At 35.5% G+C, this 16,315-nt stretch overlaps 1 protein-coding gene across 6 annotated transcripts in view; it reads right to left on the bottom strand.

Moving 5' to 3' along the window:
- The window catches only part of LOC143235393 (focal adhesion kinase 1-like), a 122,275-nt gene that overhangs the window by 84,668 nt on the left and 21,292 nt on the right, over positions 1 to 16,315 (bottom strand). The window contains exon 1 of one of the 6 annotated variants that reach the window (XM_076473518.1): positions 10,018 to 10,046. The exons of the other annotated variants lie outside the window; for them this stretch is intronic. Coding sequence (XP_076329633.1) covers positions 10,018 to 10,031 — 14 coding nt within the window. The 5' untranslated portion in view covers positions 10,032 to 10,046. Of the gene's footprint in view, positions 1 to 10,017; positions 10,047 to 16,315 lie in introns of those variants that run through there. 6 annotated transcript variants of the gene reach the window in all.

Here is a 16,315-nt window from a genome sequence, read left to right as displayed (position 1 = left end):
AGTAGAAAGGGCTCATCAGCATTGGATGTGATAGATGTAGTTTGGATAACTCATTTGCTTTAACTCGTGGATTCTAGTTATTGTAAACGCCTCATTTTAACAATCCGCTCTCTTTGAAAACTTGCCATTCGAAATATTTCCCTCCCTAGCTCTTTCAATATACATAGTACTATGACAGGTATTGTCGTCATTAGCTTCCTATAAGCTATATTAACAGTTTATTATATGACTGTGCACTGCAGGTTCCTTTACCTCCCTCCTACATATACACAGTAAAAAACAACCACAAACACTTCACCACATCCGTTATCGTGTTATACAGTTCCGCCCATGATACATACCCCGTATGGATTTATTTTCTTTCGTACGTAGGACACCCATTCGAAGGCATTCGTTTTTGTTTGTTTGTTTGTTGTTTTTTGTGTACAAAATTTACAAAAACTCAACTCTTAGAGTGATGTAACACAAGAATGGCGAAATAAGAATATTTAACAGATCACTAACCCGATACCACAAAGTATAATTAAATAAGTAATGATAATACGTCACTATGCGGTGATCTCACTGTTCTAATTCCTATTCTGGATTAGCGAAATCTTTATTATTACAATAAATGCTACAACCAAAAGCACAAACTTTTCGAGTTTTAACGCTATACGGAAGTGACCTTAAAGCGTTATAAAACTTGGCAATATGTAGCTGTATTATATATGACGGCATTGTAATTCTAGCATTTCTGAATGCATTATTATTATTAAAAACTGCCGAATAAAAATCATGTTAGTCTCTGGTGTTGATACTTTATCTATCCCGAAATTATGCTGCCATCTAGTGTTCACAATTGTAAAATTTTCCAACCTCTTTCGACCCTTAAAATATAACAAAATTTTAAATAATTATCATTCTCATTTTTCTGTGTACTAAAATATAGATGGCAAGGCACTTTGTTTTAAAATATGCTATTGTTGAAGAAGGCACTCACCAACTCAGTCTCCCTTCCTCTGATTTTTCTATGGACACAACATACGAAGTAACTGTCTAGTGTGAGTGCATATTAGTCATAAAGACGCAAAAAAATTGTGTAAAACGCATTTGTTTTGTTGAATTTCACGTAGAGCTATAAGAGAGTTGTCTGTGTTAGCCGTCCGTTATTTTGAAGCGCAATTTTAGAGGGAAGGCGACTATCAACAGCAGTCACAACCAACTATAATCGAATAATGCGATTTGATTGTTTGACTTCACAAGTATCGTCAGTTACAAAAAGAAAAATTCTGTTCGCGAATTAAGATGTGAATATTTTAGCTCAACTAAATAATTTACACTTTGGTAAGTGCAGCTTTATCTATGAAGCTGTAAGTATTCTGAAGGGTTCACATTTGCCTTTGGACAAGATGACAACAAATTGTTTAATAAAGTTGATTAGTTTAATCGGAACTACAGGAGTCAGTTTCTTATGTTTTATTTTGTTCAACACTAAGGTACTGCTAGGGTATGCGAATGTGAATTATTCTTAAAAATTACCCGTTAAATCGCTTAGAGTAAAATACAAAATATTTCAAGCCAATAACTGCGTATTGAATCAACCTCTACAAAAATTCGAGATATGTTACTATAGCAGAACAAAAAAAGAGCAAAACACCACATTAGGCTTTTCAATAATTAAGACTCCCAGCCATCATCACCACTTTCTCGCACAGCTATGTACTTATTGTTAAAAAACAGATATATAATCATCTTTTGATTATTTCATTAAGCGAAAATATTCATCAGTTCAAAACAATATAAACTGAAGAATATGACTTCAATTGTACGTCGTATATGTCGAATGATAAGACTTACAGAAGTTAAACTCGTTAACTATTTGAGGCAAAATGACACAATGAGAAACTAATTGAGTCGTTTTCGTAGATCCACAACAGTCACCAAGAGTGAGAATGTTGTATATCTATCATTTGTTATTTAACATGCTTTTAAAATGACATATATATGAAGTAATTTACATCAACTCCGTATAATTTTGTCTAACTCGCTGAAGGAGGTCGGCCTTTTTACCCTAACATAAAATTATAAAATATTACATTGACAACCCTATGCTTAGGTAAAAGCTGACAAATATATTTTTAACGAAATAATTTTAAAGCTGTATTGAGGTTTATAAGCTTGATCCCATAGGTTGACAGAAAGTCAGTGGAGTTGTCCAAATTCTAATTCCAACTTCTTACTTCGTGCCATTTTCTGACGTATTACAAGCCAAAAACAGCCTCTAATTCCGTGTTCAGCCCAATGAAAGAGGTCGTCAAAGAACTGGTATTACCTGTTGGCCTTCCTGGATAAGCAAACATCACAGAAAAATTTGTCAAACCCGTAGAGAAAGTTCTACCTTCCGGCCTTAAAAAGCGGGCAGTCGTGTGTCATTCAGTAATCGTGTTGTTTTGACCACTAATAGCTTTTATGTACATTCAAGAAAGGTAACTGTACTGAAATATATTCAACACGTGGGATATCTAACCTCTGACACTTCGGGAAAAGAAAACAGGAAAGAACTGTGCTGACACCAGAAATGAAAGTGATGGTGTCCACAACGATCGTTTCACGTAATAACCACAAACATGAACAAGTGGCGGTTTCCAAAAATAGATTCCAAACTAAAGGCTAGTGGGAAGAAGGGTCCCCCAAAATACTCAGTAATGAATTCCAAATGAAAGGCTTTTGAAAAGGAGAATCTCCTAAAAGCAATTGCGCTGACCTTCCCAACTTTTGAACTAATAGCCTAGAGAGAAGGCAGTTAATTAGCAGCACTCGATAGTTGCTCTTACAACATACCAACGGTTTCGAATTGAAGAATGTGATCTTGCGACAACGGGACATCAACCATAAATCCTCGAATTCACAGTCTGACACGCTAACTATCTGGACTTCTCCAGTTTACTTCCTTATTGGGCCCGGCATGGCCTAGCGCGTAAGGCGTGCGACTCGTAATCCGAGGGTCGCGGGTTCGCGCCCGCGTCGCGCTAAACATGCTCGCCCTCCCAGCCGTGGGGGTGTATTATGTGACGGTCAATCCCACTATTCGTTGGTAAAAGAGTAGCCCAAGAGTTGGCGGTGGGTGGTGATGACTAGCTGCCTTCCCTCTAGTCTTACACTGCTAAATTAGGGACGGCTAGCACAGATAGCCCTCGAGTAGCTTTGTGCGAAATTTCCAGACAAACAAACAAAATACTTCCTTATTAAACTGCTTGTTTGTGTCTTAGGTTAAAATAAGCTGAATCTGAAACAGGCAAACTAAGACATAAGTGTAGCTTAACAGATTGAAATGTATCTAAACATAATAACATTTCAGACATGAACTTTACGTTTTCAAATAAATTCGCTTAATGTACATAAAAATTAATATAGAACCGCTTCCGTAGGTCCTGTACCTACTCCAAAAACTTAATATTTAAGATAAAGTTTTAAAACAGTAAAACTATTAATATTTAATATCTAGGTTTAAAAAAACCATTTAAACATAAATTTCTAAACAACTCATGCATAAGAAATTAAAAACACGCATAATCTTTACTAAACAACAAGATAATTAAATTAATATTTTTTTTCTTTAAAATCCACCATTTTTATATAACCAATACTTTACCCCTTCCCAAATATTTAAAAAATTCAGAGATGTAGAAAAGCATTGCTCAATTCACTGTAAAAAATTAAAATCATAAGAAAACAAAAAGTTAAAGCATGATTTTTTATTACTTATTTGCCAAACTGAAATAAATTGCTGATTAATGATGGATCAGTGTCGTTGTGAATATTTAAGCATTACGTTTACTTCTATAGCGTATGAATAACTTGCTTTTTTGTTTTTATTTTTTACACACAAATAGAAAACATTACAATAAATTCATTTTCCTCCAATTATACATGACCTAAAAATATAAATTTCCAGAGTACATTTTTAAATCATACAATACTGATATTAGTGTTACATGTACGTGGACTTTCAGACCTTTACTCTCTCTATCTTAGAACAAAGTATTATCCACCTACCCACCCCCGCAGGAAAAGTTTCAGTCTGTTAACAAAAAAAAAACAACATAATAGTGAACGAAAAAAATCTCGTAACATGAAAAATGATCTAATAATCCATGATAGTGAGTTAACTAGAACGGGTTATATAAACCAACAGAAACTGCGTAACACAAATAACTGGATTTGTCTGAAACACAGATGTAAATGTACATATTACACAGATACATGTGTATATGTAAACATGTAATAAACAAAGCATGACCTAGCATGACTAATAACTTCATGTTATTAACGTGTCAATTTAAATAACCTGATGAAGATCTATAAAAGTGACTAAAAGTGAGATCGTTTCAGTAACAAACAAATGAAACTACGATACTTATAAAGACAGGTTACACGTTTTGATTTGAATGTCTTCATAAAAAACTCGGTATTTAGGGAGTAGAACTGATATATCTTATGAAACTGATAAAAACACCACAATAATAATAAATGAAACGCATTTTAAAGTAACTGACCAATTGGTGACATCAGAAGTGATCTAATGGAATAATGTTTTAGTGTAAATCACTTGGTTAACATCTTAATAAAGAAAACGAGTATTTTTTAGTAACTCAAAAGTTACTATAAGCTTATGCTTTAATGGCCCGATTATAAGGGACTGTGGTAGAAATATCCGTTCACTAGTCACGAATTTGTAGATAGTTCTAAACATTTGAACATTGGTCAAATGTAACTTAAAATTTATCTCTCTCTCTCTCTCTCTATCTTGTTAACAGAAACTGTACGAGTTATAATCACACACTAAGTGTCAGGAATATCAGAAATTTGATCTTCTGGTTTGAATACTGTCTATTACTTACACAACGTTATATCAAGCAGCTCCTTCTGTACACTAAGTTATGGTGAAGTAAGGGGGGTGCTGTTTCAATTAAGTTAACTGAACACATTCATATACAAGACAAGAGACAAGTGTTAATTAGTATAAAACATGAAATATTCGCTAACACTAATAATTTTCATATTAAAAAAGAAACACTGGCATAGCTCTATACACCTTTTCCAAGTCATACCTTGTTTTAAATAATTAGATTGGTGATATCTTTCTCTTTCTTGTAACTATAAGTGTTGCTCTGTCCTGTTCTGTTGTTTATCCACTATTATGTTTATTAAATCAAGTTTTATGTTGAAAAACTATGCTTGTTAACCTGCTTAGAACAGTGACTGTTAAAGAAAGCTTTGTTTCATTTAAGTCAGCTGTAGTTCGTTTAATTGGCCGTAACAGAGCGCCCTTGCAGTGTCAGCTTACTGTAGGTAATCTGTACGAATACCGCGCAGTATTATATAACTGTACATAATGTGCGTTTTGTTGATTTTAATTTAAAACATGTTAATGTGTTGTATGTATTACCTGAAAAACAAAAGGATTTAATAAAATATAAATTAGCAGCTGTGGTGATGTCACCAGCAAATTACACAAGTTATTGCTATCGAAAGTTCAAACACAGGCAATGCCTTTCGAATTTTCCGCGGTCAAGATCTGGCCTTCCTCACTGACCTATAATTAAGCTAATACATAACCCGAAACAAACCTGTACAAAAGTTTTACTTACAATATACATAAAGGCTAAAGCACGACTTAATCAAAAGCACGTTCGACAATAACACCAAGACGAGAACGATATGTTCTACTATAAGCACACACACCAGAACAAGACAACATCAAAAGTACAGAGTTTTGACTAATCCTACCCTGAAGATAAATGATGTGCCTTCTTAAAGGTATTAAATATCGATTTAACATTAGCCTTCACGATTACAATACGTACAGGCAAAACAGAGGGAACACGTTCCGATTTGAATAACCCGGTAAGATGATAATATAAAGGCTAGGAGTGAAAATGTTTCACGTTCGCGACTTACTTATCCTTATCACACATCTCAGCTAAACAAGTACTTATGAAATATAAAGATAACAGGAATAAATGAAAAAAAAATCACTACAAGTTTTGGTGTTTTTAACCTACAACCTATCCAAGATACCAAATGATACTATAACAACTGTAACACAAATCATATACATTATCGGCTACTAACATGTACTTTTGCCGACGATAGTGTTTACTCGCTCCCTCTGTCTAATCACAGCTATTTTCTTGGTGTTTAACGAAAGAATATATTAAAAATTCACGTTCGTATAACCAAGCACTTTGTATGAAAGCAAATCTGTATGGTGGTGATGTTTTATAAAACTGTTGCACGAGTACGATGCACGTTAGGCAGGTGTTACACTTAACTCTGCACAAAGACGCAGACAGTATATAACAGCAGTCATTAACCACAAAGTTCCAACAGAGCTGAATACGATCCACCCATAAGCAACAAAGTAATTACTCAGACTCATTATTGTCTAACTGTATTCTATGTCATATAGGTAATCCAGCAGTCTTGAACAATGATAATTGAGGCGTGATATAGGTTAACGAAAAATAGTGCGCAAAGTTCACGTACAGAGAATTGGATGGATTTCATTTTCAGATACTGCTCTTAACACAGGTGTGTATTCAAATAATCACACTGATAACAATAGGAGCTGTCAGTTGCTCTGATTCCGCTATCAGAAAATACGAAAATGTGTTCGTATGTCCGTTATCTACAAATTTCACCACGTTTCTTAAAATCCTATAATTGTTGACTGAGTTATAAAGCAAAAATAGTGTGGGTAGTAATTTTGTTTCGTGACCTTGACATTCCAACAATAATCACTTCTAAATTGGGCCTTTGTCCAAATGTATACCAGCTTTCGTACAAATTCATCCGGCCGTTTTCAAAAAAACTTGCTTACAAACACACACACACACACACAATGACAGAAAATAATTTTATCTGTCTACTTGTTCAAGGAAATATACACAGTATAAAATAACGAAAGGAATAAAAGTGATTGTTGCTTTCTAGCATCACAAAAGTTTTATGGACTCAGTTATAACAATACATACACCCTTGTGCAAATTAATTGAAACAAGACGGAAAATTACAATTTTTTCAATTTTTTTGCGTTTTATCTCTGAGAATCCAAAAATTACAAATTAATACATGATATGACCGCCTTTATTTTTCAGAAGATCATTAATCTGCTTTGGCATCGAGTCCACGAGTTCACTGCAATCTTTACTAATTTTTGGATCGCGGCACCACATCTCAATTATGGCCTCAATTAGCTTATCTTTCGTAGTACAATATTTTCCCTGAAGTCTTTCTTTACAAATCACCCAAAGATTTTCAATAGGATTTAAGTGCGGAGAATTTCCAGGCCAGTCCAGCACCTTTATTCGCGTTGTAGTAATAAAATTCTTCACAAGTTTCGATGCATGATACGGAGCCAGATATTGCTGAAAAATGCCAGATCCATCTGGAAATCTCTTTTTCAATTTTGAAACGACTCTTCGATGTACTGTGGTCCACACATCATACCTTCTATGATATGTAAGCCTCCCACGCCATAGTAGCTGAATAAGCCTCAAAACATCTTCAAGGGATGTTTTACGAGCTGATTGATGTGAGATTCTCGAAGTTTCACACCTGGAGATCTGCGAACATACAGACTTCTTTGACCCTGTACGAAGAAACGAGTCCCGTCACTGAATAACACCTTCCTCCATTGTTCTTACGTCTAGTTCTTGTATTTCAGACCCCATTGATACCGTTTTTTTTTTCATTGAGTTGGTAAGAAGTTGTTTTTTGACTTGCCCTCTTAACGCAATTTCGAATGGCGTAATATTCTCAAAATTTCGTCATATATCCCAAAAATAGATCGACCGCCCTGCAAAACACAGCTAATGACGCCGTCTGTGTGAAAAAGTGACTATTAAAGGAAATCAGCGGGTCCAGCGAGCCTACACCAGCCGCCATGCTGAAAATATTGTAAAATGACTATTTGTTTCAACTAATTTGCAAAAGTGTGTATGGATCCTTACTGTAACACATGAAACCAGTGATCTTTACTCTTACAAATGAAACTCGTTGATCTGTTGTGTAACACGTGCAATACGATTTTTAACCTGAAGATGACCTAGGAAGGTTGAAACGTTGTTCTCTGCTTATCAATAAAAGTGTTAATACCCATACCAGCCGTTCTGAAATACATTTTTATTTCAAGTGGGTTTCTCGTCATCAAGAAATACAGTGATCTGTACTGTGACACAGAAAATCCAAGAATCTCTTTTATATGACAATAAACGTGGATATTCTAAAACTTTGTTACAAAAGTGGACGTGCAACAATCCACAAGAGATTTTACTTTTTACGAACGTTGTCAAAACAGTATTGGTCACGAACACAGCTTTTGACACTGACCACGTGCTACTCACAGTGCATAATCTATCTACGCATGCGTGTGCTAGTGTCAGGCCATCACACTTTCCTCTCATAAACACAGGGGTCAAGGTCTGTAACCTATATGTCTGTTCTTTCCGGTTTAAAACACATCCCCATCACATATTGTAGGAAGGGGACTTTACCTGGTCATAGTAGCATGTAAGTGTCGTGGGAAAGGTCCAACATATTCATATTATCATTCGGGCCTTGCGGTAGATATTTGTTTGTACGACACATACGAACTAGCAGTTGGACAAAACGACACAGTCAGATTTACGAACACAAAAGATTACACAACCACAGAGTAAACCTAACCTAAACTGTAGAAACAAATGTTTGCTTACAAAATTCAATAGTCGCACGTGAACAACATCTTGACTGCTTTTATCGTTTAAAAAATCTAAAACCGGCTTGGGTTCACAAGCAAAAAATGTTTACAGAAGATAAACACGAGAACTACCACTCTTCGTAACTTCAAGCTTTCGATGTCAACCAACTATACCTATGGGATATGTTTTTGATTAACATTTCAACTCGTATTATTTTCTCTACTAATTATATTTCTACTGATTTAAGTCGTCACACTATGCTTCGTTTTATATCAATAAACTACAATATATACAAATTTTTTGTTACGTGATAAATGACTCGTAGTTTCTTCAATACATTTTTATGCATTAAACACAATAGTACAAAATACATACACACACAGATACTGAGACAATCAAACTTACGACAAGTGTCGTCTGGCCTAATAAACCACAAAGGTGTTTATTTAAATGTAAGGTATAACAGAAAAATGTTCTTGTTTTTTTCAGTTTACAAATGTCTACTGATAACGGCCTGGCATGGCCAAGCGCGTAAGGCGTGCGACTCGTAATCCGAGGGTCGCGAGTTCGCGCCCGCGTCGCGCTAAACATGCTCGCCCTCCTAGCCGTGGGGGTGTATAATGTTACGGTCAATCCCACTATTAGTTGGTAAAAGAGTAGCCCAAGAGTTGGCGGTGGGTGGTGATGACTAGCTGCCTTCCCTCTAGTCTTACACTGCTAAATTAGGGACGGCTAGAACAGATAGCCCTCGAGTAGCTTTGTGCGAAATTCCAAAAACAAACAAACAAACAAACAATCCACTGATAACTAATTTTCGTGGTTTTGAAACTTGAGATTACAGTAACTTGTTAGAATGTAAACGAATCAGGCAACTAATCAGACAGCTTATTAAAATCAATTTGAACATTTAAATATCATTGTTTAGAAAATAACATCTAATACCGTAAAAATATAACGCTTTACTTACAGAAATAAACTCCATAAACAAAGCTGTATAGATCTAAACGTACTAAAATAGTTACAGTCTATATTAAAGCTGTCAGATTGAATTAGTCATCTTTTGATACATACCCGGCTACGACTAATTAAAGAAACACTGTTAGTTTATACTCTACAAATTTTTTGTTTGCCTTAACTGAAAACTTTAGATGCAACGAAAAATAACTCAACACTCCCACCTAGATTTACGCCCAATAACAAAAGAATGTTAGTTTACACTCTACAATTAACTTTATAGGCTTAATTGGAAGCTTTGGAAATAATGAAAAATATTTACTTCCAACACACACACCTGGCTAAATCCATAACAAAAGACTACTAGTTTACGCTCCACAATTAACCTTTTAGACTTAACTGCAAGTTTGACACGTAACGATAAACAACTTCTAATCAACATTTACATCTGGATCAGCCTAGGAAAACACGAATGAGTAAATCTAGTCATGTTACAAAATAACAGGTCTAAAGCCGACTAAACAGGTTTGATAGAAGCACTGTTTTGTTTCCCAACAGTTGTAGAGGTTTTCAAAACAGACCAGAAACTCGAGTGCTTTCGAGTGTGCAGTAAATTATTCGAAAGCACTCCAGTTTTGAGTCTCGCTTAAAAATCATTACAAGTTTTGTAAGTGACCTGTGTGCTAACTTCTTAATCAGAATTGTCTCCTAACAGGCCATTAATAAAAATATTATCATAAAGAGGAATCTAATACTACGATCACAAGTGAAAGTGAGGCCAACTTACCTTGTTTCCTAGCACCTATAGGGTTTATCCTTCCCACTCATGATTAATGTATTTTTTCAAGGTGTTTTGGAGCTTTACAACGCCCATTATATGAACAAAGTCAGGTTGATGTTGAAGAAAAAACAGTATAAGGACTTGTGCCCTTTACGTACGCTATTAACTAAGTTACATAGCACTTGATATCACAGGCTGATCCAGTATATTAGGATGCTCCTGTTGTTACTAGCTGCTGTTCTACTTTTCATTAAGCTATGGTTCCGTAAATGCTTTCATCTCTAGAGTGAAACAAGCTGAATTTGACCTATCATCTCATTGTTCTCAAGTCCGTAGTTCCAGTCCACTGTATCGCTCTAACAGTAGAGTATCACATTATGTGTGTGTGTGTGTGTGCATATAGCCGCTGAACTATGCTTTCCAAAGGTTTAAGTCAGTTTTCTAGCACTGACTGCTAATTTTCAACACTGAACTCTCGTCCAAAGTGTTGCGAACTGAAACAGTAATGTTTTTTCCCTGAAACTGTTATCCTTGTACAAATGACGTTTTAACAAGTAACAGTCACTACCTGTTGTTGTTAACAAATACGCGATCTTTGTGGTGTTACGGCTATCAGATTCCTGCCATCCTGCTATAAGTAGTCAGTTTGTATTCGTCCAACAGTTGGACCATTACCATATCCCTTTTTCCAGCCAATGTTAAGATTTTTCCGGAGGATCTGATGTTTGGAAAATAATCATTGCAGGGGTAACTACACCTCATATTCACACACGTGTCTTTGTTTGTTTTTTTAATTTCGCGCAAAGCTACTCAAGGTCTATCTGCGCTAGCCGTCCCTAATTTAGCAGTGTAAGACTAAAGAAAACAAACTAGTCATCACCACTCATTGCCAACTCTTAGGATACTCTTTTACCAACGAATAGTAGGATTGACCGTCACATTATAGCACCCAATGACTGAAAGGGCAAGCATGTTTGGTGTGACGGAGATTCGTACCGGCAACCCTCACACTGTGAATCGAGCTCCCTAACCACCTGGCCATGCCGAGTCTTTTCAAACACGAAAATGAGGATACAAGATTATTTATATAAAACAAGGTTCACATACTTGTTTTGTTTTCTTTGTAATTAAGCTCAAAGATACACAATGGACTATCCATGCTTTGCTTACCACGGGTATCAAAACCCAGTTTCTAACATTGTAAGTCCGAAGCATATACCTATGCGTAACTGGGAAGCAAATGCCTGTTAGACGTAGCAAATGTCTTATTTTTTTGTTCAGTCTCTGTATAACTTTGTTTGTAAAAAGTTGGTACGGAACTTCATCGTATTATATTCAAATGGATATGATGAGGTTGTATTTGTTAAAAAGGAGCTGGATGTGAACCAAGGTTTTCTGGATAACAAGGTTCGAGGGCCCGGCATGGCCTAGCGCGTTAAGGCGTGCGACTCGTAATCCGAGGGTCGCGGGTTCGCGCCCGCGTCGCGCTAAACATGCTCGTTCTCCCAGCCGTGGGGGCGTATAATGTGACGGTCAATTCCACTTTTCGTTGGTAGCCCAAGAGTTGGCGGTGGGTGGTGATGACTAGCTGCCTTCCCTCTAGTCTTACACTGCTAAATTAGGGACGGCTAGCACAGATAGCCCTCGAGTAGCTTTGTGCGAAATTTCAAAACAAACAAAAATAACCAGGTTCGAAAATCTTATTGGAAAGTAATATTATTTTGAGACTTCACTTATCAATTTTTGTATACAGTTGTACAGAAATGTTTTTTATAACAAAATAATTCTGCTTAGTGAAGTAAAATAAATAATCCTCACAGGTTTAAAATGACGGAAACTTAACAGTATTCTCAGGCCACATTAATTGAAGTTCATAAAATGTGTTTAAGGTTTACCATGACAGAAATATTCGATGTAACGAAACACTTAATACTTATCAATTAGGTAAAATAAAGGATATCACTTGAAGGTGATACACCTGTGAAATTAGGTTTTAAGTTTGGTTTTCAGTTGCGCTATCAATTAAAAAGGCTTGGTTTCGTTTTCTTGTGTGTTTTCGTATTCTCTTGTCTCTTCACACTCGTCAACCTCATAAGCGTATTGCTTCGATAAAGAAACAACAAAAGTGGATTTTTTTTTCCAATTTCTAAAAGTTGTTATTCTATAGTATATTAAAATTAAAAAATAACGGAAACCAAAATGACGAAATATATAATTATGCAAGTGGCAACATTAAAAATAATTAGCGATCGATTTAGGATTTTCCTACAAACATTAGAAGATTTCAGATCGTATTAACAAGCTAAACAACAAAAACAAACAGACCATCAGAAACATGATTTACATAACAATAAACATGGAGAAGGAGACGGTGAAGAATAGCTTATTATAGTTATTTTATCTTGCAATAGATAACAATAGCAAAACATTGTAAAAAACAACTGCCCTTACTTTGTTTAGTGTAGTACTGGTACTAAACGAACAGTGAGCTATGTTTACTCAAAATGACTGTATAATAACAGTCTACCAGAAGAGCTGCTAAAATTATATAATAATAATTACAAACTTATAATAAATTGTCTTAGGTACAAGTAACAAACAGGTAAACTACAAAGAGCTTCTACGACCACCCTCTGTCCTAGGTCACCAGTTGACTAACCTCGTTGGTTCAGCCGTTACCCGGGAACACCTGATGAGATCAGGCCTGCTTACTGATATTACCAAGATACATGTAGAATTTCACGTACCATGCACAGGACATTTGGCCAATGTAGTTATTTGCTGTTTACCACGATAAGCCTTCAACTGTTTTGAATAGTATAGTACTGACCGCCCTTTGAACTATCTTCACTCAAACTATTTGAAAAGTTATACACCATCTTAAATGAGCATTTTGCTATTACATCTAAACAATATTATGAGCATGTTTTCACGGACAGCTGAATATCTTTTACAACCACTGTTAATAGATTTTTACTATCACCTCAAGAAATTTTTGTTCAAAAGACTGCAGTGGAACGGCTGGGTGTTTTTGTTCTACATGAGGTCTTAAAACAATACTGTCCAATTAAACCTACTGTCGTTATAGTCAGTTAATGAACCGACTGTCTGTTCTGCCTGAAATATTATTACTATTGTTTTGGACGGTAATCCTTTAGTAAGGATCTGAACTGTACTGTTTAAAGATACTTTCAGATATTGTGATTGTTATTTTGTATGTATTATTCCATGTTAGAGGAAAGCTTTTAGCGAACATTACAGTTTCGAATTTCTACTCGTCTCACTAACATTGTTTATACTGGTCTTTTAATAAGTTTATTTTTAATACCCCGTGAAAAGTTCAAAAATCAATAACGAAGTTACTAAATGATAGGGAAAACACGTATCTTTCATTATGCAAAAAAAAACAAACAGCAATTATTTTGTTTAAACCTCCGTGTTGCTGCTATAGCTATATCCGACATCTGACCCCGGATGACCTTAAATGTGAAAGATTAAAACTGCTGTTTCATGCAGCATCACGTTATATCAGAAGTCGCTGTGAGCTTCCTGTCTATCAGAAAATAAAAAGCTTTATCGCTTCAATGAAATATAAAAAATGTTACACAAAATAAAACAATTCACAGTTTAATACTACAGGTACAAATTTCACTACAAATATCTTTCCGAAAATGCCAAGAATGTTGAACCACAACATTCACTGAAACAAACATCTGACTACTAGAACTTGGAAACGTCAAGAAACACCTACAATAACATCTCTACCAGCGAGAACCTGGACTATACACATATATCATTCTATACACTTAAAATATCTAACTATCAGAGCCTGAAAATATCTTCAACAAATATGTAAATCTACCCAAAATGACTCGAACTGTACACGAATGTACAAGTTCCAATTAAGTCAACATAAAAGTTCCTGATCAAAACGCCAAACTCCTGAGTACCCTGCAAATATGGAAGCGTGTTTGAACTTCTATACTGGTTTATTTTTCTACTCGACAAATCTAATAAACTTCAAATGTAAGTTTCAGAATCATATACCACAGATAACTTAAACAAACAGTATATAGTCTACCAGTTTCAAACGGCTGTATTCAGGAAACATGTTTGACACAACACTTTGGCCGTGCGGGGATAACGTGCGCATTGCAGTGACCCTGTATCTCAGGACGGTGCAAACTCTCTCTCTGTTAACCTGAAGACAACATAAAAGGTCGAAACTTTGTTCTCTGCTTTATTAGTAAAAGTGTTATTACCCATATCAGCTGTCCTGAAACACATTTTTACTTCAAGTGGGTTTCTCATCAAAACTGCTTGAACATGATTTTAGACAGTGACTCCAATAGATATCGTGTGGTGTGTGTGTGACCTTGACGTCATCTTACGAGTTTCAAAATGTTATGTCCAAAGTGTCCATGGTTGTAACACACCTGATAATCAAACTTTCGCACATAACGAATCAACAAACTACATTCCCACTCCTGCGCACACTTTTACGTATTTAATCGGTGATGTTCGTGTACAAGATAGCAAGAAATATTGTGGGTATTTATTAATGAATGTTTACTTATCGTTGTTCATTAATACAAGTTTGTTCTCTCCAATTTGCTGTGCACTTCTAACTTATACTTCTAAACACCACACCCTATTTTTGTTAACAATCGTTAACAGAAATTTTTTTGTAAAAATTAGTCAATCGATCCAGGTCTGTAATATAACTTCATGTAATGCAATGAAATAGAAACGAAGGCCATCTGGTGGTGGGTCACCTGTTTTAACCACTCACACCACTGTGCAGTAGTGTTGTTTGTTAGTTAGAAATCACTAAAATGACGTCACATAAGGGTCGCTTAAATTTGCAATCTGTACTGTAGTGACGTCAGTAAAATGTGCACACGCCATAAATCACGAAACGAATTATACACTCTGTAGGCTACAAAACAGCATGATATACGAACTTCAAAAATATTTTCAACTATTTAACCTTTGTTTTATTTACTCTTGAAACAAACGCTTTGAGGGACCTAGCGCAAGTACATCTAGTTAAAATATAAATCTTATACGTACAACCAATGCTTCTTAACTCCTTTATGAGCAAAGTATTATTAATTCGTAAACATTTGTTCTAAGGAACAATGTAATACTTGAAAATCCAGCCGGCCCCACCCTGGTTCTCCATCTAATACACCTTGTACAACTGCACAGCAAATCGATCAACGAAATAGGTTTTTATCAAACACTGCCTCTATTGAGATAAAGAGACTGCGCATGCTCCACAAAAGATTAAGCATTATCTCTCTAACGGCTGTTTAACATCCTGTAAGTCTGGAAGGCAAAGGCCACGCCTGCCACGTGATTTATAACGTTCGTTCTTTGTTTAGTGACATGAAATATTTAAATATAGAGGATAAAGTACATATTTATTATAAACTCGATTAAAGCCATGAGAAAAATCAACATTATTGTTTAATATTTGTTTTTGTTGTCCTTGAATAACAGTAAGAAATTATTAAGTTATGGTATTAAAACTAACTTCCAAAACTAACACCTATAAACTTTTCTTTCTTGTTTCAAAACTTTATCGTAAAGCTACACAAGCACAAGGCCACCTGCGCACATGCCTCAATTTTGGGCTTATACAACAGAGAAAAGACAGCGTCCAAAAGTGTAGAACGTGTTTCTGCAGCAACGGGATACAAACCTCGAGTCCACAGATTTACAGTTCAAGTACGACAAACTGTGATCACTCCTGGTTAGTTAACTCTGTAACTTTATGTCTGCTTGTGTAACTTTAGCTACACTATTTTGCAAGCATAGCTATATGGAACAAATATCTCTAGAGATGAGA

This window comes from Tachypleus tridentatus, chromosome 12 (genome assembly GCF_004210375.1).
Source record: "Tachypleus tridentatus isolate NWPU-2018 chromosome 12, ASM421037v1, whole genome shotgun sequence".
NCBI classification, from domain to species: Eukaryota; Metazoa; Arthropoda; class Merostomata; order Xiphosura; family Limulidae; genus Tachypleus; species Tachypleus tridentatus.
Note: the sequence above shows the minus strand (reverse complement) of the source record. Positions and strands in the feature narration are given on the sequence as shown.